This window comes from Macrotis lagotis, chromosome 3, assembly GCF_037893015.1.
Source record: "Macrotis lagotis isolate mMagLag1 chromosome 3, bilby.v1.9.chrom.fasta, whole genome shotgun sequence".
Taxonomy (NCBI): Eukaryota; Metazoa; Chordata; class Mammalia; order Peramelemorphia; family Peramelidae; genus Macrotis; species Macrotis lagotis.
Window position 1 is genome coordinate 129372621 of NC_133660.1, and position 25124 is coordinate 129397744.

General features: G+C 35.2%; 1 protein-coding gene across 3 annotated transcripts in view; it reads left to right on the forward strand.

The window, feature by feature from the left end:
• Nucleotides 1-25124, forward strand: part of MGAT4D (MGAT4 family member D) — a 152250-nt gene that overhangs the window by 108468 nt on the left and 18658 nt on the right. For all 3 annotated transcript variants that reach the window (XR_012477010.1, XM_074229263.1, XM_074229264.1), the window contains exons 8-9: nucleotides 16679-16790; nucleotides 22401-22531. Coding sequence is in view for 2 of the 3 variants with exons in the window: in XM_074229263.1 (XP_074085364.1) it covers nucleotides 16679-16790; nucleotides 22401-22531 (243 nt within the window). In the remaining variant the exon portion in view is untranslated. The remainder of the gene's footprint in view (nucleotides 1-16678; nucleotides 16791-22400; nucleotides 22532-25124) is intronic.

The following is a 25124-nucleotide window of genomic DNA, read 5'->3' on the forward strand; positions in this document are numbered from 1 at the left end:
GCACTAAATTTTGGATCATCCTATCTCTCTCTCTCTCTCTCTCTCTCTCTCTCTCTCCATATATATATATATATATATATATATATATATATATGTATATATATATATACATATATATGTATATATATGTGTGTGTGTGTGTGTGTGTGTGTGTGTGTGTGTGTGTGTGTGTGTGTGTGTGTGTGTATGCATGCGCCCAAAAAATAAAGAATTTTTAACCTTACCAAAAATAGTGCTAGTCTGAACTTTGGCTGAATTTACTGGTTATATAAGCTTGTAAGCAGTCAAATAGGTAGTAAGTTCAGGAATCAGAATCAAATCCTGGTCTTCATTGTCCAAGTCTGACCTTCTATGCATTAAAACATACTACTTCCAATTCAGTTCACTCTTCTTTTCTACTTTCCTTCCTCTTGCTGCAGCTCCTTAGATTTAGAATCCTTACTGCTACCATCATGTGTTGACCCACAAGATGACCATTTCCCTCACCCCTGCTATTTATGCTGAGTGTTGAAATTCATTTCGACTGACCTTTTCATACTTAATTGTAGCTTTCCATTAGTAAGAGTCATTTAAAGTAAAACTCATTAGATAAGATTGATTTCATCATGACTGTCCTCTCTTCTAAAGACATGGTTTTGTCTCTGGTAATCTTAAGTACACGAAATCCCAGTAATGCTTCTATGTTATTCTCATACATAATTCAGGTAAGTAATGTGTTTACTCTATACTTCAACGGATCCCTGGCCTTATTAGTGTGGATCTTTGCTCCAATGATGCAGATAATAAACCCTCCATGCTTTCTCAACTGATCTAACTCTTCTTTATGTGTTTCTATAAATCCTGCAAACAGAAGCTTCTCAACACAATAGAAGTCTTCCTCTTATATTTCATTATTGTATAGTTCACAGTGAATCACTTGGCCTTTTTTTATCTATTATGCTACACCCTTGCTATTAACTGAATCACTTCTTTTTCCTGTTACATAATGGACACAATAATGGCTTTTGTGGGCAGATGACAAAGAATTGGAGGAAGTAAGTATAAACTAATCTTTCTTGAAGTTAGTGAAGAGAAAATAAGAGTTGGGTTGGCTTGAGAGTGGCAGAGCCAAGGGAAGAGTTTTTGTAGATGCTGTTCAAGGATTGGGCACATCTTGTAATGTTTGTACCCTGAGATTAAGGCAACCCATGGAGAAAAAGAGGCAAGAGAGTTTGGAATGGGAGCATAAGTCATTGTGGCAAGGGCATCGGAGAAGCAAAAAGGGAGACAATAGGTTTGGGCATAGGGAGAGAAATTATCTTTGAAAAGACAAAATGATTCTTAGAATCGTAGTGTTGAACTATTGTTGTTTTAGAAACCAGGAGGGATGGGAATTCAGGGAAGCCTGGAGGGATTTGCATGAACTGATGTTGAGTGAGATGAGCAGAACCAGAAAAACATTGTACATCCTAACAGTAACATGGGGATGATGATTAACCTTGATGGACTTGCTCATTCCATCAGTGCAACAATTAGGGACAATTTGGGGCTGTCTGTGATGGAGAATATCATCTGTATCCAGAGAAAGAACTGTAGAGTTTGAACAAAGACCAAGGACTAATACCTTTAATTTAGAAAAAAAATCTGATATCTTATTGTCTGATCTTGCTATCTCTTATATTTTATGTTTCTTCCTTAAGGATATGATTTCTCTCTCATCACATTCAATTTGCAGCAATGTACAACATGGAAACAATGTAAAGACTGGCAAAATTGCCTTCTGTGGGGGGTGGGGGGAGGGAAGTAAGATTAGGGGAAACGTAAAACTCAAAATAAATAAAATCTTCAAACAAAAAGAAATACTGTTCAATAAACTTTCAAAATACAAAAAAAAAAGAATCATAATGTTGAGAAGGGAAAAAGACTGTAAGATGTCACTGAGTGCAGTCTCTCTCATTTTAAAGATGACAAAATTGAGGCCAGAGAAATGAAATGACTTGCTAGGGTTACAGAGGTAGTATGCATCAGAGGAACATCTTCTTGACTCCATGTGGAGCACTTTTACCTAGTATACCACACTGCCTTCTTCATCTGAGATTCTGACAGTATAAAGAAGACAATGACTGAAAAACTATCACAGTTTTGTGGAAACAGTGAAATCATGCTTATTATTTTGAAGTATCAACACATAATTTGAATTCTGTTCCAGTATAAAATTAATAACAGGAGCAGCTAGGTGGCGCAGTGGATAGAGCACTGTCCCTGGAGTCAGGAGTACCTGAGTTCAAATCCTGCCTCAGACACTTAATAATTACCTAGCTGTGTGGCCTTGGGCAAGCCACTTAACCCCATTTGCCTTGCAAAAACACAAATAAATAAACAAACAAACAAACAAATAAATAAATAAAATTAATAACAATGTATACAAATTTGTCCTGGTGATCCATCTACTACTTTCTTAAATCTTCTCTAGAAGGTCTTTCTCTCTTTTGTAGCTAGATATACTATAGATCTTATTATCTATGTATTATATTGGCATTATTATATGGAATATTATGAACTATGTTAGTATTTTATGGATTATATGGACATTGTATATGTGCTATATGATATATTATAATCATGCTAATTATAATATATATATAATATTATCTTTTACTTATACTGATTATTGTATCTCTTGGCATTAATTTATGAATAGTCATTGAGCATGAATGCAGCCCATGCTCTGACAACTACATACCTGGTTCATGTTCTTTTCTAGTCATGTCTATTGCTGATAATATCTTTTAAATACTTCTGTTCACAATTGTTTGTAATTTCATTTTGCCCACTCATGTCCTTGTGCTACTCTCAGGGGCCCTTTGGGCGACCCTCAGTGTTAATTCTTTGGAGGCTGTCATATGTCATAACTCACCCCTGTAAGAATTTTTTTCCCCTGGCCTGGACTTCAGGTTTTACTATGTTGGGAAACTCTTTGCAAACCCCCACTTGATTTGCAACTAACAGTCCTCATAAGATGTCTAAAACTTTAAGAGATGATATGATTTGCCTTAGGTCATGCAGAAAGTGTTTGTTAGAGAGATTTGCTAGCATAATGCAATTTTAAGAATGGGTCTTTGTTGGGGGCCACCAGTTGGTACAGTAGATAGAGTACAGGTTCTGGAATCAGGAGGACCTGAGTTCAAATCAGATCTTAGACACTTAATAATTGTCTAGCTGTGTTACCTTGGGCAAATCACTCTTAATCTCATTACCTTAAGTATATAAAAAGAAAAAAAAAGAAAAGAGAAAAGAATGGGTCTTTGTTTCAGCATCCTTAAAAACTAGCTCAATTTTCCCTAGGCAGTCCTCTCTATCTCCTCCTATTTTAAAAATATATAATTCTTGGTGGGGCTTATCATCTATATGCAGTATCTTTCCAGCATTTTTCATAGCTCTGTGACTTACCCATTTAATTGCATTTCAACAATATTCTTCATTTACTTGGCTTTTTCTCCATGGATAGTCAGGCTGAACTCTTTTAAAGTGATTATAATATTCAATTAAGAGGCTTTGCATTGTTCCCATGCTTAATGTAATCAGCACAAAACCTTTGTTACATCTCAGCTCTTCAATCACCTAACCTCTGGGACTCAGTTTCTTCATTTGTAAAATGAGAGGTGGTTACTCTAGGTTCTTTTTAACTTTATATCTAGTCTTTTGATCTTAAAACAAGTAATTTTGTAATTATGAAATACCCCTTGTGAGATTTACAAAAAGACAATGGAATAAATCAGTAGAAAATGTTTATATTTCTCCATGTATCACTTGTGGGCTGTAATAGGCAAATGTACAACACTTGAAATTTTTAGAAATGATGACACAGTGGATAGAAGATTGGGCCCGGAGTCAGAACTTTCATAATATTGGCATACAAAAATTGTTGACTTGTCCTTAGTCTGTCTAAATCTAGATGTAACTTTGAAACTTCAAAACTGTCTTCTGAAAATACAAGTGATTGTCAAATGTTCTTCCTTCTCCATTTACACTGGACCAGAGACAACCTCTGATACAGACATTAAGAACTATTCATGGAACATGACTCATGTGCCATAGGTACATGTATAAGAATGGCTCTACCACTCTGGAGCTTCAAAATTTGCTGAGTCCCTTTCTTGATTAAAGTCAGTATCAGAACAAGGAGATGAATTAACACAGCAATATCTTCCTATACTTAGATTTTTTTTTTTGCAAGGCAAGTGGGGTTAAGTGGCTTGCCCAAGGCCACACAGCTAGGTAATTATTAAGTGTCTGAGACCAGATTTGAACCCTGGTACTCCTGACTCCAAGGCCGGTGCTTTATCCACTACGCCACCTAGCCGCCCCATTTAGATTTTTAAAATAATAGAGAAAGGATAAGTTTTCTCATTTAAATATAAGTTGACCATTTTACATCTCTGCCCTTTGGCTTCCATTAAATGTAGATTGGACCTCATATCATCCTTATCTTATAGAAATTTTGGCACAGGAAAGAAGCAGTGATTGACCCAAGGTCACACACAGGTAGGAAGAAACATAGCCCATGTTTGAATCCAAACCATATCTGGTGCTCTTTTTGGTTCTATTCGTGTTCAGGTTATAATACCCTACTTTATTGTGATTTAACTTGTTATTCAATTATGCTCAGTCTACTAGTCAATCAAAAACCATTTATTAAACCCTCTAGTAAATGTTTTGGCATGTTCAGGAGGAAACAGCTTTAAAAGTAGACAATCTCACCCTGCTGCTCTGGGCTATTGCAGTTATTCCTCAAATCCATTTATATTTACCTCTCCTATATCAACTAATTGTCCTTTTCTAAAACTGAAAGCATCTTTGAGAGAGGCTCAGTTACAGCTAAGTGCTTTTGATGCAAACACAGGGGAACCAGAATGAAAATGTGAATTGTGACAGCTACTTTTAGGACCTTCATTTGAAATTTGTCATACATTCGTACTTATTGGTATACATTGTTATTTTAGCCTATAATTTATGCCTATGTCATGGATTGAATAAATGCATTCTTATTTGCTGTAATTAACTCATTTCACTTGATAAAAGAGGATACCAATAAGGATACAGCTCAATTAGCTCAAGAAGATCTTTTAAGCTCTTAAGGACAGAAATTCATATAAGCATGCATCAAAAATAATTGAATAAATTTGTAATAGACTGAGATAAAATATTAAGGGTTTAGAAAACCTAAGGTTAATGTGGTAGAAATTGAATGGTGAGAAAGTTTTTTCCTGTGTCATTCAAATAAAATGGAAAGAAAATAATAAAAATGAATTTTTAAAGGAGATAGACTAGGTGAGATATTACTCAGTGACTTAAATATTTTAGAATATGCATATTTTACATATTGTTCTTATTCAGCATACACAATATTAATGGAAGACAGTCTCAGAAAAAAAAGCATCACCATTTGGAATGACCTTTGTAAGGCCTCCTGCAGAAGATGGGGTTTGAGTGGAGTTCTGAAGGCAATTAGAGGAGATTGGAGTTAGGGATGAGGAAACCCTTTGAAGAACTACAGTCAGGAGATGGAGTGTTGGATATGAGGAGAGGTTAAGTTACTTGTCCAAAGTCTCAGAGACAGAAAGTATAGCTAGGATTCCAATCTAAGTCTACCCATCTCCAAATGTGCTACTATCTCTTTCTTTGAAAAGTTAGGTCCTGAGAACAAAGCTATGCAGCAGCGAGGGTCCTCTTTTCACTTTTGTGGCTGCCGCTTTACTTTGAGAGAGGAAAAGTCCCATGACCAGAAAGCAGGGATCCCCTATCTGAACAGGTGAATACCACCTTCCCAGAGTCTTAGGGAAGAAACTGTGACTACAGCTGAAATGGGGGATGGTCATAATTTTCAAGTGTATTTTCTCTCAGCTTCCAAATAGAACTGCTGCCCACCAATCCTGAAGTCCTGGTAGGCTTCAGAAGTGTCAGTGTTTGGGAAATGCCTCATTTTCTTACCAATGAAGTATTGTGGGAAAAGCAAAGCTAAAAGAAGATGATGTACTATACTGGTGGAGAAAACAGCCACGATTTGGAAAAAAATTCTGTGATATAATTTCACTGACCTGAGTGATAGTGAATATGGTTTCCCCTGGTCTTTATTCTGCTCAAAATTTTACTTGTACCTTAAATTTACTTTCCTAGTTCCAGCCTGTCAGCTGGGCTTCTCATTCAGATTAATTTATAGAATCAGGTCATACTGATTTATAACAATAGCATTTATACCACAGTTTACAGTTTTTAATGCATTTTTCAATTTTATCTTCATAAACTTGGAAGATAGAATCAGACAGAGTATGGTGATTTGACTGTAGTCACAGAGCTAGTAAATATCAGGCTAAATTTGAACTTAGTTCGTCTTGATTGAATGAATAATAAAACTAGCTGAGGGGCAGCTAAGTGGTATAGTGGATAGAGCAACAGCCCTGGAGTCAGGAGGACCTGAGTTCAAATCCAGCCTGAGACTGCCAATATCAAAAAAAAAAAATCAAGCCTTGATAACTTTGCCTAATGCCACATAAGAAAACATAGTATATCAGTAAAAGGAGTAGAATTTGACTTCCCTGAGTTCCTCATTCAATGTTGAGCTATGAGTAATAAACCATTTAAAATAATGTGAAAGAGGAAAGCTAAGTAAAATTTCAAAATATTCTGAAAAGTTAACCCTTTCTTCCATACCTGGGGATAATATATTGTTTATAATGGGATGATTGACTTAAGTGGTTAGATATTTTGTAACTTTAGTTGTACCATTTATATGAACATAGATGATTATTCTCTGGCGATATGGTATCAATTGAATTTCTACTAATTTTTATATTTTTGGTAAAAGAAGAGATTTTCTAGATCAGGCGTTCTTAGTATGTGTTTCATGGACCCAAAAGGGGTCTGTGAATATAATTTATAATGCCCATGTACTAAGATGGGGGGAAGATAATTTTTTTAACCTATGAGTGAAATTTATCATTTTCTCGAGCTATAGATTTAAAACTTTTTAAAACTAAGGGGATGTGTCAGATACTTAATAATTACCTTAGCTGTGTGGCCTTGGGCAAGCCACTTAACCCTATTTGCCTTGCAAAAAAAAAAAACCTAAAAGAAAAACTAAGGGGATCATAGACTTCTACAGACTAAAAAGGGATCCATGACACAATAGGTTGAGAATCTAGAGTCAAGACCAAGAAGGCAGACTGAGAGAAGAGGTTTAAGGGTACTGTGGCACTGTGAACTGAAAGACAGTGGATTGTTGGAAGCAGTATGGGGCATCAGGATCCAGATACCTTTGTGTGTGTGTGTGTGTGTGTGTGTGTGTGTGTGTGTTTGTGTGTGTGTGTGTAATGACCAAAGATTACAGTGCTGGAAGGAAAAATGGATGTGTAATGTGGTCAAAATTTGCTTCCTTCACAGAATTTCCACAGATAGTGCACTTTGATGGTCTCTGGCTCACAAACTTTGAGTCTAATTCAGAAAAGAGCTAGCTGCTCTTTTGATCTCCTTTAAAGCTTAATGAAATAACATCATTTTGCTTTGGATTATAATGATGTGGAATGGAATACTTCCCTTCCAAGTATACTCAGGTTTTCCTGTGGTATCTTTTTCAGTGTCACTGTTAACTCCCATAATGCATGTATACAGTTCTTGGCAACAATCATTTCTACCATGGTTCCATGGTTTTTTTTTTTTAGGTTTGTTTTTTTTTTGCAAGGCAAAAGGGGTTAAGTGGCTTGCCCAAGGCCACACAGCTAGGTAATTATTAAGTGCCTGAGACTGGATTTGAACCCAGGTACTCCTGACTCCAGGGCCGGTGCTTTATCCACTGTGCCACCTAACTGCCCAGTTCCATGGTTCTTTGCTTCTTGCAGTACAAAGAGCCTTACTGTAGAATTTAAATGATCTTTTTCAAAATGAAAAAGATCAGTTATTTGTGTGTTTGATTAACAAGTATAATTTTCTTTGCTTATTAGGTTTGGCATTCTGTAGCCAAATGTCAACATAACTGCTGTATCCTTGTTCATGATTATGAAATAAAATCATTATTGTGTTCTTTTATCAGGGGGGCAAAATATCAAAAGGTTATTTCCCACCAGCAGTCTACTTATAGATTCAAAAAGTGAAATAGATGAAAAAGAGCTACACTAGTAATTCTTGAATCCCATGATAAATAGATTTTAACTTAATAGTTAAGAAAAAAATACTCAATTTAATCTTTTTTTTTTACTTCCATAATCTAAATTTCTAGAATTAATGCCTAAAAACACTGGGGACTATTGGACATGAGCTCCTATGAATGACCAGTCCAAACATGCTTTGGGACTTTAAATATTTGCATAAATCTTTGACTTTTTTTAGCATGTATTTTGCATTTTATTTTTCCCAAGTTACATGTAAAAAGTTTTAATGTTTGATTTTAATCCATTGAGCTCCAAATACTCTCCATTCCTCCCTCTACCCTGTCCTCCTTGAGAAGGTTAGCAATTTGATATAGGTTATACATATACAATTATGCAAAATATTTCAAACTAAATATGTTGTGAAAGAAAACATAGAACAGCACCCCATCACCTCTGCCCCAAAACCTCAAAAATAAGAAAGTTAAAAATATATGTGTGTGTGTGTGTGTAAAAATGTGTGTGTGTGTGTGTGTGTGTATGCTTCAGTCTATATTCAGACACCATCTTCTCTTTCTCTAGGGATGGATAGCACTTTTATCATAAGCCCTCTGGGCTTATTCCTGGTGACTATAGTCTTTAAATTTCCCCACAAAAGAAAATTATCACTTCTCACCCCATGGTGGTGAAAACACAAGGTTCTAGCTTCTGACTGCAAGTGGAGAAGGAGTGATTCCAGGGTCAGTTGCATTACAGCTTTTAAGTCCCAAGTCAACTGCTTCTCTACATCAGATTTTCTGTCCAAACACATTGCCTGCCTCAGATCAAACTATTTGACAGCAGTTTTTCATGAGTTCCTTGGTGACCAAACAAGAATTGTTCTGATAGCCTCACACTTATGAGACCACGCATATCAATGTCACCATTGTCAATGACAGAGAGCCCCCTGCTGGGTGATTTTGACATCAATGTTTTGGAACTCTTTAATGTCTCAGTTCCCAGGTTAGGAGAAATATTCTATTCCATCAGGAAGTTCAGGACCTGAGACAGGGACAGTGTTCTTTTATGACTTTTAATACCTATTCCAGACTGTGAGTCAGTATTTAGCTTACAAGAAAGGAATCTAATGGATTCAATTGCCAAAGGATTTCTCTCTTGCAATTTAGGTTGAACTAAAAGCTGGGGAACCAGTCTCCTGGCTGCCTTGATTAAACTGTTTCCATGTTGAATACCATATTTGGAAAGAAATAAGTCATATTGCCAGTTCCACAGCCCCCTGATTGTCCCAGGATCCTTGTCCTCCAACTTTGCTTCCCTATAGCTATAGCTACTAGATGTCATTGAGTAAAATGATGAGAAATATATCTCCCCTGTACTTCTATTATGCCTCATTGTTCCATAAAATTGGGCATGATATTAAGGATGGGAAAGGATCTCCCAGGGTCCTGTAGTAAGGAGATGCCCACTATATCTATTCTTCCCAATTAGAAGGTATGACATTTTAGTAGCCATGTCTTTAGTGTACCACTCCCTCCTCAAGCCACTGGTCTAGAATACCAGCCATGCCCGTTTTTATTTCCAAATAGTCATTACCTGACCCTCCTGGGATCCCTAACTAGGTTGAATTTCCTTATGGAAAGGAATGTGATCCAACAGTGACCATTTCAGAGTGGTGTACTTGCTCCTGCTAAAGCAATGAACGCATGTCTCTCAAGGTTTAAGAAAGAATATTGAAAGGCTTCTTGTCCTGATATACCACTAAGTGAGCTTATTCTCTTAGTTTCATTTTGTTTTTTAGGTTTTTGCAAGGCAAATGGGGTTAAGTGGCTTGCCCAAGGCCACACAGCTAGGTAATTATTAAGTGTCTGAGACCGGATTTGAACCCAGGTACTCCTGACTCCAAGGCTGGTGCTTTATCAACTACGCCACCTAGATGCCCCTATTCTCTTAGTTTCAATGTCCTCCTTCTGAAGTATTAACTAGCTAGCAAACCTCCAGTCTAAAGAGATTCATTCATAGACAACACCTGGTGCAGTAAATAAACTCTTTGGGAGAAGATAGGGTCCTCCATATCCTCTCCAGGGTCATGTTTTCTTCCTTTCCAAGTATAGTGGTAACACCATATAGTGGTGTTACCAAGGTGGAATGCCCAGGAGAAAGCTATTTAAAAATGGAGGTTATTGGCTAGATTAGGGGTGTTAAACTCCTTTAAAGAGAGCTGGATAGGTCTCATACTCACTTAGTAAATTACATAGTAACCATATCTATTTTCTTTTTTAATTTTTATTCATTTTTTCTTTTTTTAATTAAAGATATTATTTGAGTTTTACAATTTTCCCCCCAATCTTACTTCCCTCCCCACCCCACCCCCACAGAAAACAATCTATCAGTCTTTGTTTCCATGTTGTACATTGATCCAAATTGAGTATGATGAGAGAGAAATCATATCCTTAAGGAAGAGACAAAAAATCTAAGAGGTAACAAAATCAGACAATAAGATATCTGTTTTTTTCCTAAATTTAAGGAAATAGTCCTTGAAAAGCATCTGTTACAGAAGAAGGAAAGAGGAGAGGGGTTGAGCATTAATTGAATCTTATTCTCTCATCAGATTTGGCTCAAAGAAAGAATAACATACACTGATTTGTTCAGAAATTTATCTTACCTTTCAGGGAATTTGGGGGGGAGGGGTAAAAAAGGAAAGGAGAAATTCAGAAGGTAGGGAAAAAGGGGAGAAAAAAGAAAGGGGGGGCTAATGGAAGGGAGGATAGATTGAGGGGAGTGGTAGTCAGAAGCAAAACACTGCTTATGGGGGGATAGGGTGAAAGGAGAAAAATATAAATGATAAAATAGAATGGAGAGAAAGTTATTAATTATAACTGTGAATCTGAATGGGATAAACATTCTCACAAAATGGAAGGGATAACAGAATGGATTAAAAACCAGAATACTACAATATGCTGCTTACAATAAATAGAGAGCAGAGATCCACACAGAGGAAAGATAAAAAGTGTGAAGCAGAATATAATATGCTTCAATTGAAGTAAAACAACAACAACAACAAAGCCAGGGTAGCAATGCTGACTGATCTCAGACAAAGCAAAAGCAAAACAGATCTAGTTAGAAGAGATAAGGAAGGAAATGACATTTTGCTAAAAGGTACTATAGACAGAGAATACCAAATATATACACACCAAATGCTATATAGCTTCCAAAACCCAAAATTATGCATAATAAAGGGCCATAGAAAGATTCTTTAAAAATTAATTGGAAACTAACTTAATTTTTAAAGAATGAGTTGAAACAACAAATCAAAGAAGCAATCAATAATTTCATCCAAGGAAATAATAATAATGAGATAACATATAGAAACTTACAGGATAAAGCCAAAACAGTTCTTAGAGGAATTTTCCAATCTCTAAATGCTTAGAGAGGGGGACATCAATAAATTGGGCATGCAACTAAGAAAATTAGAAAGCAAATTTAAATCCTCAATTAAATACCAAATTAGAAATTCTAAAAATCAAAGGAAAATCAAAAGTAAGAAACAATAAAAATAAAACTAAGAATTGGTTTATGGAACTCCAACAAAATAGACAAAACTTTGGTTAATTTATTTAATAGAAAGAAGAAAACCAAATTATTAGTATCAAAAATAAAATGGGTAAATTCACCATCAAGGAAGTGGAAATTAAAGTAATAATTCAGAGCTGTTTTGTTTAAATTGTATGCCAATAAATATGACAATCTAAGTGAAATGGATGAATATTTACAAAAATACAAATTGCCCAGATTAGCAGAAGTTAAAATAAAATATTTAACTCCCATTTTATTTTTCTGATTGTTATTTTATTTTTCCAATTACATATTATGAAACATTCATCCACATGCATATTTACAAGTGTCACTTTTTATGTCATATATTTTATATAATATTTTATATTCCTTCCCACCCCCTCCCCTGAAGAGCAAGCAGTCTGGTAAAAGTTATTCATGTACATTTGTGTTTAATATGTTTAAAAATTAGCCTTTTTATGTATGAGGAATTAATACTAAGGGAAAAGAACCATGGGATAGGAAGGAAAAACATAAGAGAAGCTTTTAAAAATGGAACATATTATCCAATCAGATTCTATGGGTTTTTTGAGGAGTTTTTTTGTGTATTTTTTCCCCCTCTGGATGTGGATGGCATTGTCTCCCAGGGTTGTCCTAGGTCTCTGAACTGCTGAGAGGAGCTACATTCATCTTAGTTGATCAACTCACAATATCGTTGTTTACGTGTACTATGTTCTCTTGGCTCTGCCCCCTTTGCTTAGCAACAATGAACTCCCTAAGAAAAATAATCTCCTGGGCTAGATTTACATGTGAACTCTATGAAACATTGAAAGAATTAATTACAATTCTTTATAAACTTTGAAAAAATAGCTGAAGATGGAGTTTTGCCAAATTCCTTTTATGATACCAGTATGGTCCTGATACCTAAAACAAAAGAGCCAAAACAGTATGAAAATTATAGACCAATTTCCCTATTGAATATTGATACATGGAGTATCTAGGTGGTGCAGTGGATAGAGCACTGGCCCTGAAGTCAGCAGAAATCTGACCTCAGGCACCAAATAATTACCTAGCTGTGTGACCTTAGGCAAGTCATTTAATCCACAAAAACCAATGAATACTGTTGCAAAAATTTTAAATGAAATATTAGCAAAGAGATTTTAGCAATTTATCTTATCACCAGGTTGATACTCTGATCAGGAATTCAGGGCTGGTTCAGTATTTGGAAATCTATCAGTATAATGGATCATATCAAGAGCAAAACTAAGAAAAATCATGGAATTGTCTCAATAAATGCTGAAAAAACTTTTGACAAAATACAGCACCCATTCCTACCCTAGAGAGTACAGGAATAAAGTTTTCATTAAAATGATTAGTAGCACATATCCAAAAACATCAGTAAGCATTATATGTAATGAGGTTAGGCTAGAAGCATTTCCAGTAAGGTCAGGGGTGAAACAAGGGTGCCCGTTATCATTTCTATTCAGTATTGTACTAGAAAAGTTAACTTTTACAATATGATAGGAAAAAGAAATTGAAGGTATTAGAATAGGTAGAGGAAACAAATCTCTTACTTGTGCAGATGATATTATGGTATGCATATAGATTTAGTATTCTCTGTCTCTAGTACTTTTAGCAAAATATAGTTCCTTTCCTTATTTCTTTTAACTAGATCTGTTTTGCTTTTGCTTTGCCTGAGATCAGGATTGCTACCCTGCCTTTGTTGTTTTATTTCACCTGAAATATATTATATTACTCCCCACTTGAAACAGTTAACAACTTTAACCAAGTCGCAGGATATAAAATAAAACCACATAAATCATTAGCATTTCTATGCTTGCCCAGCAGCAAGAGATAAAGCAATAAATTTCATTTACAGTAACTGTAGTCAAATAAACATACTTGGGAGTTCACCTGCCAAGACAAAGTCAGAAAGCATATGAACACAATAGCAAAACATTTTTCATACAAATAAAGTTGGATCTAAACAATTGGAAGAATATCAATTTCTTGTTGGCAGACTGAGCCAATATAAGAAAAATGAAAATTCTATCAAAATTAAGTCAATCAAACTAATTTAAAAGTATTTTACAGAGCAAGAGTTGCTTGTTTCCCTGTTGTCATTGTGTTGCTGCTGTCTTTGGTGGCTGCATTGTGAGTTGAGTTGAACTTTGGAACATTTTTTTAAAGATTTTATTTATTTTGAGTTTTACAATTTTCCCTCTAACCTTACTTCCCTCCCCCCACCCCCCACAGAAGGCAAATTGCCAGCCCTTACATTGTTTCCATGGTATACACTGATCCAAATTGAATGTGATGAGAGAGAAATCATATCCTTAAGGAAGAAATTTAAAGTAAAAGAGATAGCAAGATCAGACAATAAGATATCAATTTTTTTTCTAAATTAAAGGTAATAGTCCTTGCTCTTTGTTCAGACTCCAAGGTTCTTTCTCTGGATACAGATGGTTTTCTTCATTGCAGACTGCCCCAAATTGTCCCTGATTGTTGCGCTGGTGGAATGAGTAAGTCCATCAAGGTTGATCATCACTCCCATGTTGCTGTTAGGGTGTACAGTGTTTTTCTGGTTCTGCTCATCTCACTCAGTATCAGTTCATGCAAATCCTTCTACAGGCTTCCTTGAATTCCCATAGAACAATAGTGTTCCATGACATACATATACCACAGTTTGCTAAGCCATTCCCCTATTGAAGGACATTCACTTGATTTCCAATTTTTTGCCACCACATACAGGGCTGCTATGAATATTTTTGTACAAGTGATGTTTTTACCCTTTTTCATCATCACTTCAGGGTATCAACCCAGTAGTGATATTGCTGGATCAAAGGGTATACACATTTTTGTTGCCCTTTGGGCATAGTCTTTGGAACATATTTTATTCCATCTTGCATTTTTTTTGTTGAGTTTAGAATAGTTGTGTGTCATTAGAATTTCCTTTGCATGTGAATGTCTTTTTCCTGGTCATTTGCAGAATTTGCTGTTACTGAATTGACTTGATAAATATAAGACATTATGTGTCTTGGTATTGGTAGGCATGGTTTTGGTTTTTGCTTTGCTTTGTTTTCTAGAGGTGATGTATGCGTTCTTGTAAATGCTTTTTCCTTTTTTGTGTTGAGTTCAGTGCAGTTTTCTTGTACTATACTTGCACTTTCCTGTGAGACATATATTCCTTAGTTTGTCTCTCCACAGCCCATCTTGGAGATCAATATGTTTTATTTAAATATAGATTATGTTTTACAATTACTACTTTTCATTTTTCTTCTAGATTATTCTTCACTTCTTTGTATTCATATTCCTATTAATTTGTCCTCTCTTGTTTCTTTGGTGTAACTTGCCTTTGCAGATTCAAATTTTTTTATTCTGTCAGTTATTTCTGATGTGTAGACCACAAAATCTGTTTTCATTATTTTCATTTCTCCTTTAAACCCCTTAGGAATAGTGTGTTGTGGTTCCAGCTTCTCCTCAAATTACAAATCCTTTTATCAAATGTGGGATCTTTTTTTTGTTTTATAGTATTTATATGTGCCAGAACTTATTTGTTAGATAGGGAATTCATATTTTCATACTATCCTATTGATGTATGTATTTATGCTTAACGTCTGAGTTTTCATTCTCCTATGATATTTAATAATTTTAATCTTTCTTCCCATTTTTCTCCTATTGCTGACTTTCTGACCTCCCTTTCTTAGGGTGGTGGTTTCCTCAGGCACTTGTTCTCAAAGAGTTCCAGCATCTTCTCCAACTTCACAATTCATGTTGCTTTATTCTCTGCTTCAATAAATTTTGCAAAGACAGAACTAGCTGCAGGTTTTTTCCTTTTAGAATTAGTGGAATGAGGACCACTTTACACTGCCTTCTATTGTCCTCTCCTATTCCATCTCAGAGATGCTTTTTAGGACAGCACAAAAATTGTCTGGGGATTCTGTCAAATTTCTACAGTTTGCAGCTTGAATCTCCACAACACTGGAAAGATGGAAAGAGAATGAGTTGCATTTTTTTTGCCAGTCTATGGCAAAATTGGCTGGGATCATGGTAGTCAATGAGGGGAAAAGTACCAAGTGATCTCAAAGTAGACATTAGTTCATGGAATTTTTTATGTTCTTTTGGAATTTTTAGAGTCTTAGACCTTTGAGGTAGTTGCTTCATCTGTGGCTCATAATTTCTGTTTTGGTTAGGTTTGAAAGATCTTGAAGATCAGTTGGTCACAGGACTAATCTAATTGGATCTACAATGCCTTTCATAGGGTAGGAAGTGGATTTAGTGATCTACCTCCTTCGTCTTGCAGATAAAGAAATTAAGACTCAAAAAGGTTAGGTGACTTCCCCATAGTCTCACAATAAGTGTCTGAGTTAGAATTTGAACACTTTTCTTCCTAACTCCAATCCAGTGCTACATCTAGTATATTGTGCTGGCCAGGAAATTTCAGTTCCTTCATGAGATCTCTCAGCTTCTATCCCAGGTAGAATATTGCTTCTTTGTCCTGGAGGCTCCAGTCATTGAGGTCTAAACCTCCTTGTTTGTATGTTTTACTAAGCTTCCACCAAGGACAGATGCAACTCTGGTGAAATTACCCAGTTTGGTTCCATTACCCCTTTGCCTAGATCAAAAATATTCAGCAGCAACACAACTTGAACTTTGGACATATCTAACATGAATTATAACAGCATTCTTCACTAATGTAATTTTATACAAACTACTTTATTATTAGAAATACAAGGATGAAAATGAAAACAAGTGAGGGGAAATTTGTCTCAGAATGGTAATTATTAGGGGAAAGGAGGGAATAGCAATTTAGTCTGTCTACTCTATTGGAAAATAAATTCACAGTTTTTTAAGTGAGTGAAAGTAAATCCAATAGCATTTTTTCAAAAGATTGTATTCTTCTTTTGGTTCTAGCAAGTGATTACATTTCAGACTTAAAGTTTATTTTACTTATTTATCACAAGACCTGAAGGACTAATCATTTGCATATTGCCTTTTTTTTCCAGCTAGAAGATGATATTATAGCCAAAGAAGGGTATCTTATGGAAATGAAGAATTTTGCACTTACACAAACAACTGATTGGATTGTACTTGAATTCTCAAAGCTTGGTTTTATTGGTAAGTAGTTTCTCTATTTTTGTTGGAATTAAGATTTTGGGTGTTTCTTGTTTTCATTTTTAATATCCATTAATCTTGAGAATACTTGAGAATTTTACAATGGACTTAATGTTGAACAAATATTAGAAGCATAGCAGGAAATAATATTAATAAACTTGATTAGTTTTACAGAACTCTAATATTTGTATTTCAAGGTATATTAATATACTTAATTGGGGCAGCTAGGTGTTGTGGATAAAGCACTGGCCTTGGAGTCAGGAGTACCTGGGTTCAAATCCGGTCTCAGACACTTTATAATTATCTAGCCATGTGGCCTTGGGCAAGCCACTTAACTCTATTTGCCTTGCAAAAACACACACACACACACACACACACACACACATATATATATATGCATATATATATATATATTTAATTGTGTTTTGGGTTTTTTTTTGATGAAGAAGAGATTTAATTGATCTTACCCACAAACAGAAACCCTAAATAGTAGTGATATTTTAGGCAGTTATTCCTAAAAAATATCAAAGGAAATATGTCTTCTATTCAATCCTATTTTCCAACTAGCTTTCCAACAAAAATAGAGCCATCATTTATACAATGTGTTAAGGTTAGTAAGCTGCCACTTTACATTATTTTATTTGTTCTTTCTAAATACTTTCAAGATAGACACTTTGGTTATCTGCTTTTTATGAGCATGAGAAGAAACTGAGAACTCCCCCAAACCCAAAGTCCAGGACTCGAGTACTATATCACTAGGTGTGAAACATTTAAAATCATAATAAATAATGGCTCAATTTATCTATATTAGAGAAGTAAGAGGATTAAAAAAAAGATCAGAACTGCTCCACAAAAGAAAATGGGAAATAGCATAATTAGAAAAAAAAAGGACTTGTCTCACTTCTGAAAACCAAATCAAAACAAGAGACCAATAGGGAGTTGAAACTCAAGAAAACTAAACTGGTCCAGATAACATTCATGAGGTTGAGTCTCCAGGCCTAGACAGACCATATTTCAATGGTATGGAAAGAACTTTTCAAGGTCTCCTAGGATAAAGTAAAAAATCCCTCATCTAGGCACTTCTGGTCTCCCATGTATCAGGCAAATTGATTTATTAGCTTGAATTCAAATTGCCATCTCCTATCCTCTTATTTTTGCATTTTCCATTCCTGGAATGTATATTGTGGTCATTTCCTCCTCTTAGAATTCTTCTCTCAGGGTTTAGCTTAAATGTCAGTAATTATTATTGTTAGACTTTCCCTGATATCACAATTACTTGCCTTCTCTCCTTCCAGAAATAATTTTATATTTATTTTCTTTGTATTAGAGGAGCATTGGCATAGTGGATAGGGAACTAGTCTTGTAAGCAGCAACATTTGAGTTCAGATTCTTGCCTGTGATATATTTGCTTGTGTGACTGTGATTGGACTCTTTATCTCTCAACACTGTGCTCTAGGTAAATCTCAAAGACTCTTAAGTTTTGTTTTTTTAATCTTTTTTTCAAATTTTATTTTAACAATTAGAGTTCCAAATTATCTTCTCTCTAACTCCTTCCTCACCCTCTAACGCCATTCCTACCCATTGAGAAAGCAAGCAATTTGAAATTCAATATACATATGAAGTCATGTGAAGCATTTCTTTTTATTCATGTTGCAAAAAAAAAAGTTTTTTGTTAACACAAGGAAAAATAAAATTTAAAAAAATCCTGAAAGGTTCATCACTTCTCTCAGAGAATTTGTAGTTCATCAGTTCTCTCCCTTGAAGAGGATAGCATTTTTTTCTTAATGAGTTTTTCAGAATTATCTTGAATCATTGTGTGGATAAGAATAGATAAATCTTTCACAGTTGGTGAGTCATACAATATTGTTGATACTGTGTACAGTGTTCTCCTGGTTCTGTTCACTTCATTTTGTATCAATTCATGTAAGTCTTCCCAGTTTTTTCTGAAACCACTCTCATCTTTTCTTATAGCAGAATAGTATTCCATCACAACCACAGCTTGTTTAACCATTAACTGATGGACATGCACTTAATTTCCAATTCTTTGCCTCCACAAAAAGAGCTCCTATAAATATTTTTGTCCAAATAGGTCCTTACCCATTTTCTTTTTCAGAGGAGATGTAACACTGCTTTGGTGGAGGAATTTTCCTTAATTGTGTATATATTTTATCCTTACAGTAGAATTTATGCTATTAGAATACAAACAGATACTACTTGGAGACAGACATTTTGTATTGTCAATACCTGTTGAATAATAAATCCTTAATAAATATTGATTGAAACGAATTGAATGCAATTACTGAACTTATGTCATTGAATGGGAAAGAATAATGTAAGCCTGGAGAAGAGAAAATGATATTTAAAAAAATAAAAAGGATATGTGGAGAGAATATAGGCCACTGAGTTTGATTCCAGTAAAGGAAACTTATGTGTGCGTGTACACACACACACACACACACACCTCTCTGTATGCACACATACCAGTATCACACATAAAAATAACCCTGAATTAAATAACTTCTATATTGGATAGAAGCTTGTGACATGAGGCAACAAAGACCTGCTGGTGGAACTGTAAAATTAAATTGTATTTGTTGGGAAAGTTATCCAGTGATAAATGATAATAGTTAGAAAATTAGCCATATTCTGCATTTACCCATGATTTTATTTTTATTTTTTAATTTTTTTTTTAGATTTTTTTTTTGCAAGGCAAATGGGGTTAAGTGGCTTGCCCAAGGCCACACGGCTAAGTAATTATTAAGTGCCTGAGACCGGATTTGAACCCAGGTACCCCTGACTCCAGGGCCGGTGCTTTATCCACTATGCCACCTAGCCGCCCTACCCATGATTTTATAAGAAATCCATGCCCCTAAGGATATTTTTGTGAAAGGGAAAAAAGAGTTATATTCAGATATTTTTGATAATTTCATATTTTATCTCAAATAACTTTAGAAAAACCTTCATGGCCAGGGGGTATTTTGGTGGCACAGTGTATCCACTGGCTCTGGAGTCAGGAGGCCCTGCGTTCAAATCCAACCCCAGACATTTAATAATTGCCTAGCTGTGTGACCTTGGGCAAGTCTCTTAATCTTATTGCCTTACAAATAAATAAAATTTAAAAAACCTTCATGACCAACAGCAGAGTAAAAGATTTATGGGGAGAGTCATGGAAAGGGTGGAAGTATTTTAATATAGCTACATAACAAGATGTAAGATAGTGTAACAGGTAGAATGAGGGACTTAGAGTAAGGAAAATCAATGTTCACATCCTCTTTCTGGCAGGTAACAACTGTGTGACAGATACTTATGTGAGAATGCTCTTATCTACAATGTTAGAGATGGATTGTAATTTGTATCAGTGTTCCTGATAGAATCATGATTTTTTGACATATAATACTATATGAAGAATAACAAGTATGAAGAAGATAAAGGTCTATGGAACAGTTTTTTTTTTAAATCTTAATAGTATTGGGGGCTGCTAGGTGGCATAGTGGATAAAGCACCGGCCCTGGAGTCAGGGGTACCTGGGTTCAAATCTGGTCTCAGACACTTAATAATTACCTAGCCATGTGGCCTTGGCCATGCCACTTAACCCCGTTGCCTTGCAAAAACCTAAAAAAAAAAATTTTAATAGTATTTCATATTTTTTCCCTAATTGTAGGTAGAGATAGTTTTTTTCAACATTCACTTTTGTAAATTTTTCTTTCCCTCTTTCCTCCCCAAGACAGGAAGCAATGTGATGTACATTATACATGCGCCATCATGTTAAGCATGTGAAAGAAAAATCAGAACAAAAGGGGAAAACCACAACAACAAAAAACAAATTTTAAAAAGTTTGATCTAGATTCAGACTTCACAGTTCTTTCTCTGGATATGAAAGACAGCTTCCATTACCAGTTTTTTGTTATTGTCTTGGATCGCTTTATTGCTGAGAAGAGCCAAGTCCATCATAATTGATCACCATAAAGTGCTATTCCTACTGGTTACAATGTTCTGTTTTTGCTCATTTCACTTCAAACAAGTATTTTCAGGTTTTTTTATATGTATGGAACAGTTTTAAGGCAATGGAACAGTATACATACCCACTATAACTATAAAAATGTGATAAAAACCACAAATTCAATAAAATATTCAACAAGTACTTTTTAAGTCCCAACTCTATCTATTCTTTTCTTCAAAGTGCTATGTACTTCCTATCCCATATACATAGAACATGAGATCAGGAAGGGGATACAAAAATAATTATGTTACCATTTTTTAAAAATTGTAGACTTCAAAATATTGCCACAATTGTGTATTTTATTTAAAATATTCAAATGGAAATCTAGTCTAAAACAATATGGTATAATATCAAAGACCTGACAGTATTACTATGTTATCATAACCTGTTTTCATTCATAGTATTCTCATTACAGAGGTAGGGCTGTCTTTTAATCAAGTGACTTTTATAGATTGTATGAATGTAAATCAACAAGTATTTGATTGGGCCAAACGCTGTATTAGATGCTAATGATACAAAAACAAACAATCAAATCCTGTCTCTGTTCTCAAGAAATTTACTTCCTCTCCAGTTGGACATTTGGATGATTTGGATTTCAAGAAGAATTCAAGAATGACTCATATTGATACAAGGAAGGGAACTGCTCTAGGGGATCTGCTGGAGGTCATGCTCAGGAAATACACAGGATGAACAAACCTGGATATTTTGTGATTTGCATGTCAGTGTGGGCACAGATCCAATGGCACATCCAAGAAATTATCAAATAACTACCCAAAATGAGGAACTGAGATTTGAATTCTAAGGCTTAGACATATTCTCTCAAAGTTACTGGTTTTTGCAAACTCATAAAAGTTATGTTTGCAGAAGTTGATGTCTTAATCCTGAGAGGGGAAGAAGTGGGAATGAATCAGTCTTCTAGAGCAAAAGTCTCATTACTTGATGAAGATATATTTTGAGCCAGACAGGTGAATTAAGTTATCCAAGATTCTAGAGTATTTTTGAGACTCAATTCAATGGTCTTGAGTTATTCTCTTTCCTCTACAGTACACTGAATTTGAACTAGGATTGGACTGCTTTAACTTTATATTTAAGGGAATTCTTTAGATTTTACAAGGCAATGGGGTTAAGTGGCTTGCCCAAGGCCACATGGCTAAGTAATTATTAAGTGTCTGAGGTCGGATTTGAACCCAGGTACTCCTGACTCCAGGGCTGGTGCTCTATCCACTGAGCCACCTAGCTGCCCCAAGGGAATTCTCCAAAAAAATTTTATCTCTATGACATTTCTCATTGCCATCATGAATCATTATCTATTGCTAAAATTTCTTTTTAAACCATGCCCAAGTATTGACTCTTACATGAAGCTGTTTTGGCATTACTTACTCCCTCCCCAATTCCCTTCTGATTTCTTTGTACATATTTTATATTGTCTTATCTGTGTTCATGTTAAGTGCTCCTTTAGGATATGAACTGTCATTTTTTTCTTTTCTTAACTTAGTGTAGGTATATAATAAATATATATTAATTAATTGGTGGTTATATGATATGTGTTTAGGTATGAGATTTACAGTTTACATGCTTCATGGAATTAATTATTTTCTTTTTTCCTTCCCTAGGAAAGCTGTTCAAAACCGAAGACTTACCTTTGATAGTACAATTTTTAATAATGTTCTACAAAGATAAACCTGTAGACTGGCTTTTGGATCATTTATTCTACGTGAAAATATGTAATCCAGAAAGAGATCATGTGAGTATCTCTTCTAAAACAAAATGACACTATCAAGTTTTGAAAATGTCACCAGTCATGTTGAATGCCTTAAGGAAATGGAAATAGATACCATTGAAAAGAGGTATTTTCTGATTTTCTTGGTTGATTATACCCCCCCAGGCCACTCCCCTTCCTCTCAAATTGTCTATGAATATTCTGTATTGACAGATTTGTGTATATATTTTCTCCTCCCTGTAAATTGTAAGTACCTCAAGGACAGGGATTGTTTTATTTTTCTACTTCAGAATCTCAAAACCCAGCACAAGACCTTTCTAGTTACAGATACTTAGGATAAGGCTAGGGACTAAACTCATTGTTTCATTGATATAGGGAACTCCTGGATGAGAAGACCCATTGATAAAAGTCAGTACCTTCTTTGCAACTCAGAATTTTAGAGAGAATTCCCACATTTCTGAGACATGAAGTGATTTCCTTAGTAGGCAGTAGACAATACCAGTAAGCACCCAAGGGAGAATATGAACCCGTTAATCTATAAGAAGTTTAACTGTGAGATTCCTTCCCCTAATTATCTTTCCTCCTATCCAGAATACCTGGTCTGTGATGTACTGGAGAGATTTAGCATCAGAGGTTTTGTTCGGTTGTTTTTCATTCGTGGAAGTCTTTGGCACACCCCATTTAGTCTTTTCTTGGCATAGATACTGGAATGGTTTTCCATTCCCTTCTCCAGGTCATTTGACAAATGAGGAAAGTGAGGCAAACAGGATGAAGTACCTTGCCCAGGATCACTCAACTAGGAAGTGATTTGAACTCAGACCTGGTGCTCTATTCACTGAGTCAGAGGACCTGGATTCAAATCTCAGCCTTGCCACATGCTGAAAGGCTGAAGTCATTTTTCCTTGGACTTGAGTTTAGTCAGTTATCTCACTTCACTCAGCATGGCTGGAATGGATGACATCTAAGTTACTTTTTTCTCAATTGATATTTTATTTTTCCAATTACATTCAATGAAAGTTTTTCAACATTCATCCACATGAATATGCATATATTTAAGTTATATTATTTCCTTCTATCCTCCCTTCCTACCCCCTTCCCCTCAGCAGTGAATAGTCAGGTGAATTTTATATGTACACATTTGTGTTTAACATATATACTGATTAGTTATTTTCAGTATGAGGAATTAAGATTAAGGGATAAGAAAGAAAACCATGAGGTAGAAAAGAAATATATAAGAGAAATTTTTAAAAAGTGTAATATTTATTCATATTTGAAAGGGTTTTTTTTTCCCCTCTGGATGGGGATAGTATGTCCATATCTGGTCTCCTTGGGTTGTTAAGGTATTTTCTGACTCCAAATTTGTGATCTTTAATTCTTTTAAAAATGGAATCAACTTGCTTTCTGGGAAATGTTAAGGCTTTAACATCAACTAGGAGAAGAACATGAGAAGGTACCATCTTCATAAGATTTAGAGCTAGAAAGGGAGGTCCCTTTCTAGGGTCCAACCCCTGACCACTCATTCATATGCTCCTTATACTCTTTACTATTCCCTGAGGCTTTTCTGCAACTGAACTAGTTTCTGATAATTATTAATCTATTAAGTAATTCACCATGAAGTCAATTCTTTGAGAATAAATGCCTCATTTTCACCTTTGTGTTACTGGAGCAATACTTAGCATTTAATAGTAGGCATTTAATAAATGTTTGTCTATTGATTCAGAAATCTCTGCTTATATCACTCTCAAATCCTAATAACCTGTAAAAACGCCACTACTGAATGTACTGAAGCAGCCCCTCTTCCACATTTCCTTCCCTGCCTTTGTCCTCATTTTGATTATTTGCCTATAGTTGAAGGGTGGTAGAAAGGGGGAGGCAGAGAGAGAGAGAGAGCATCCCATCGTTAGCATGGACCTTAAGAATTGATTACAATATTTATGATCAGAAGTTTCTGGGACAGTGGATGATACTTTACTGTGTTAAAAGAGCATCCATTCTCTAAAAGCTAAAATAGGTATAGGATCTGGACAAGATTTAATGATGATCCTGTTAGGAGAAGTAGTTATCTCATGAGAGAAGGATTTTTTTTATATAAGAAAGTTTTGTAGAATTGAGGGAATGAGAACGGCTGCATTTTTTTTTCAGGTGCATCTTTTGCATAAGACAAAGCAAAAAAAAAGAATAAATTCTCCTCAAGGTATTAGGGAAGTGAAGAAAGACCAGGAATTATGTATTGTAATATTCTATTATTAAAACAAAATAACCATTTATCATGAGTTACTTATTTTAGATGACTAAATTAGTGGATTTCTTTTTCAGTAATTCCTTTGTTTGTAATTAAACAGAATAGATGCAGATATTGTGTTTTCTTTAAGTTACTTCAGTTCTGCTCTGTCCATGGAGTACCATCACCTTCCTGATGAAGGCACATCATGCTCGGCAAACATGTGCCAGTCTCACGTGTGGCACAATTAATTCCAAAGTTCTTAGGAGAGACCTTGAGGGTGTCTTTGTGGATCTCCCTGTGAGTGCTTGTCCTATGTGATTCTCCATAAAATAGTCTTTTTTTGGCAGGGGTTCATTTGACAAACTATTAAGTATTACAGGTATATTGAGTCAG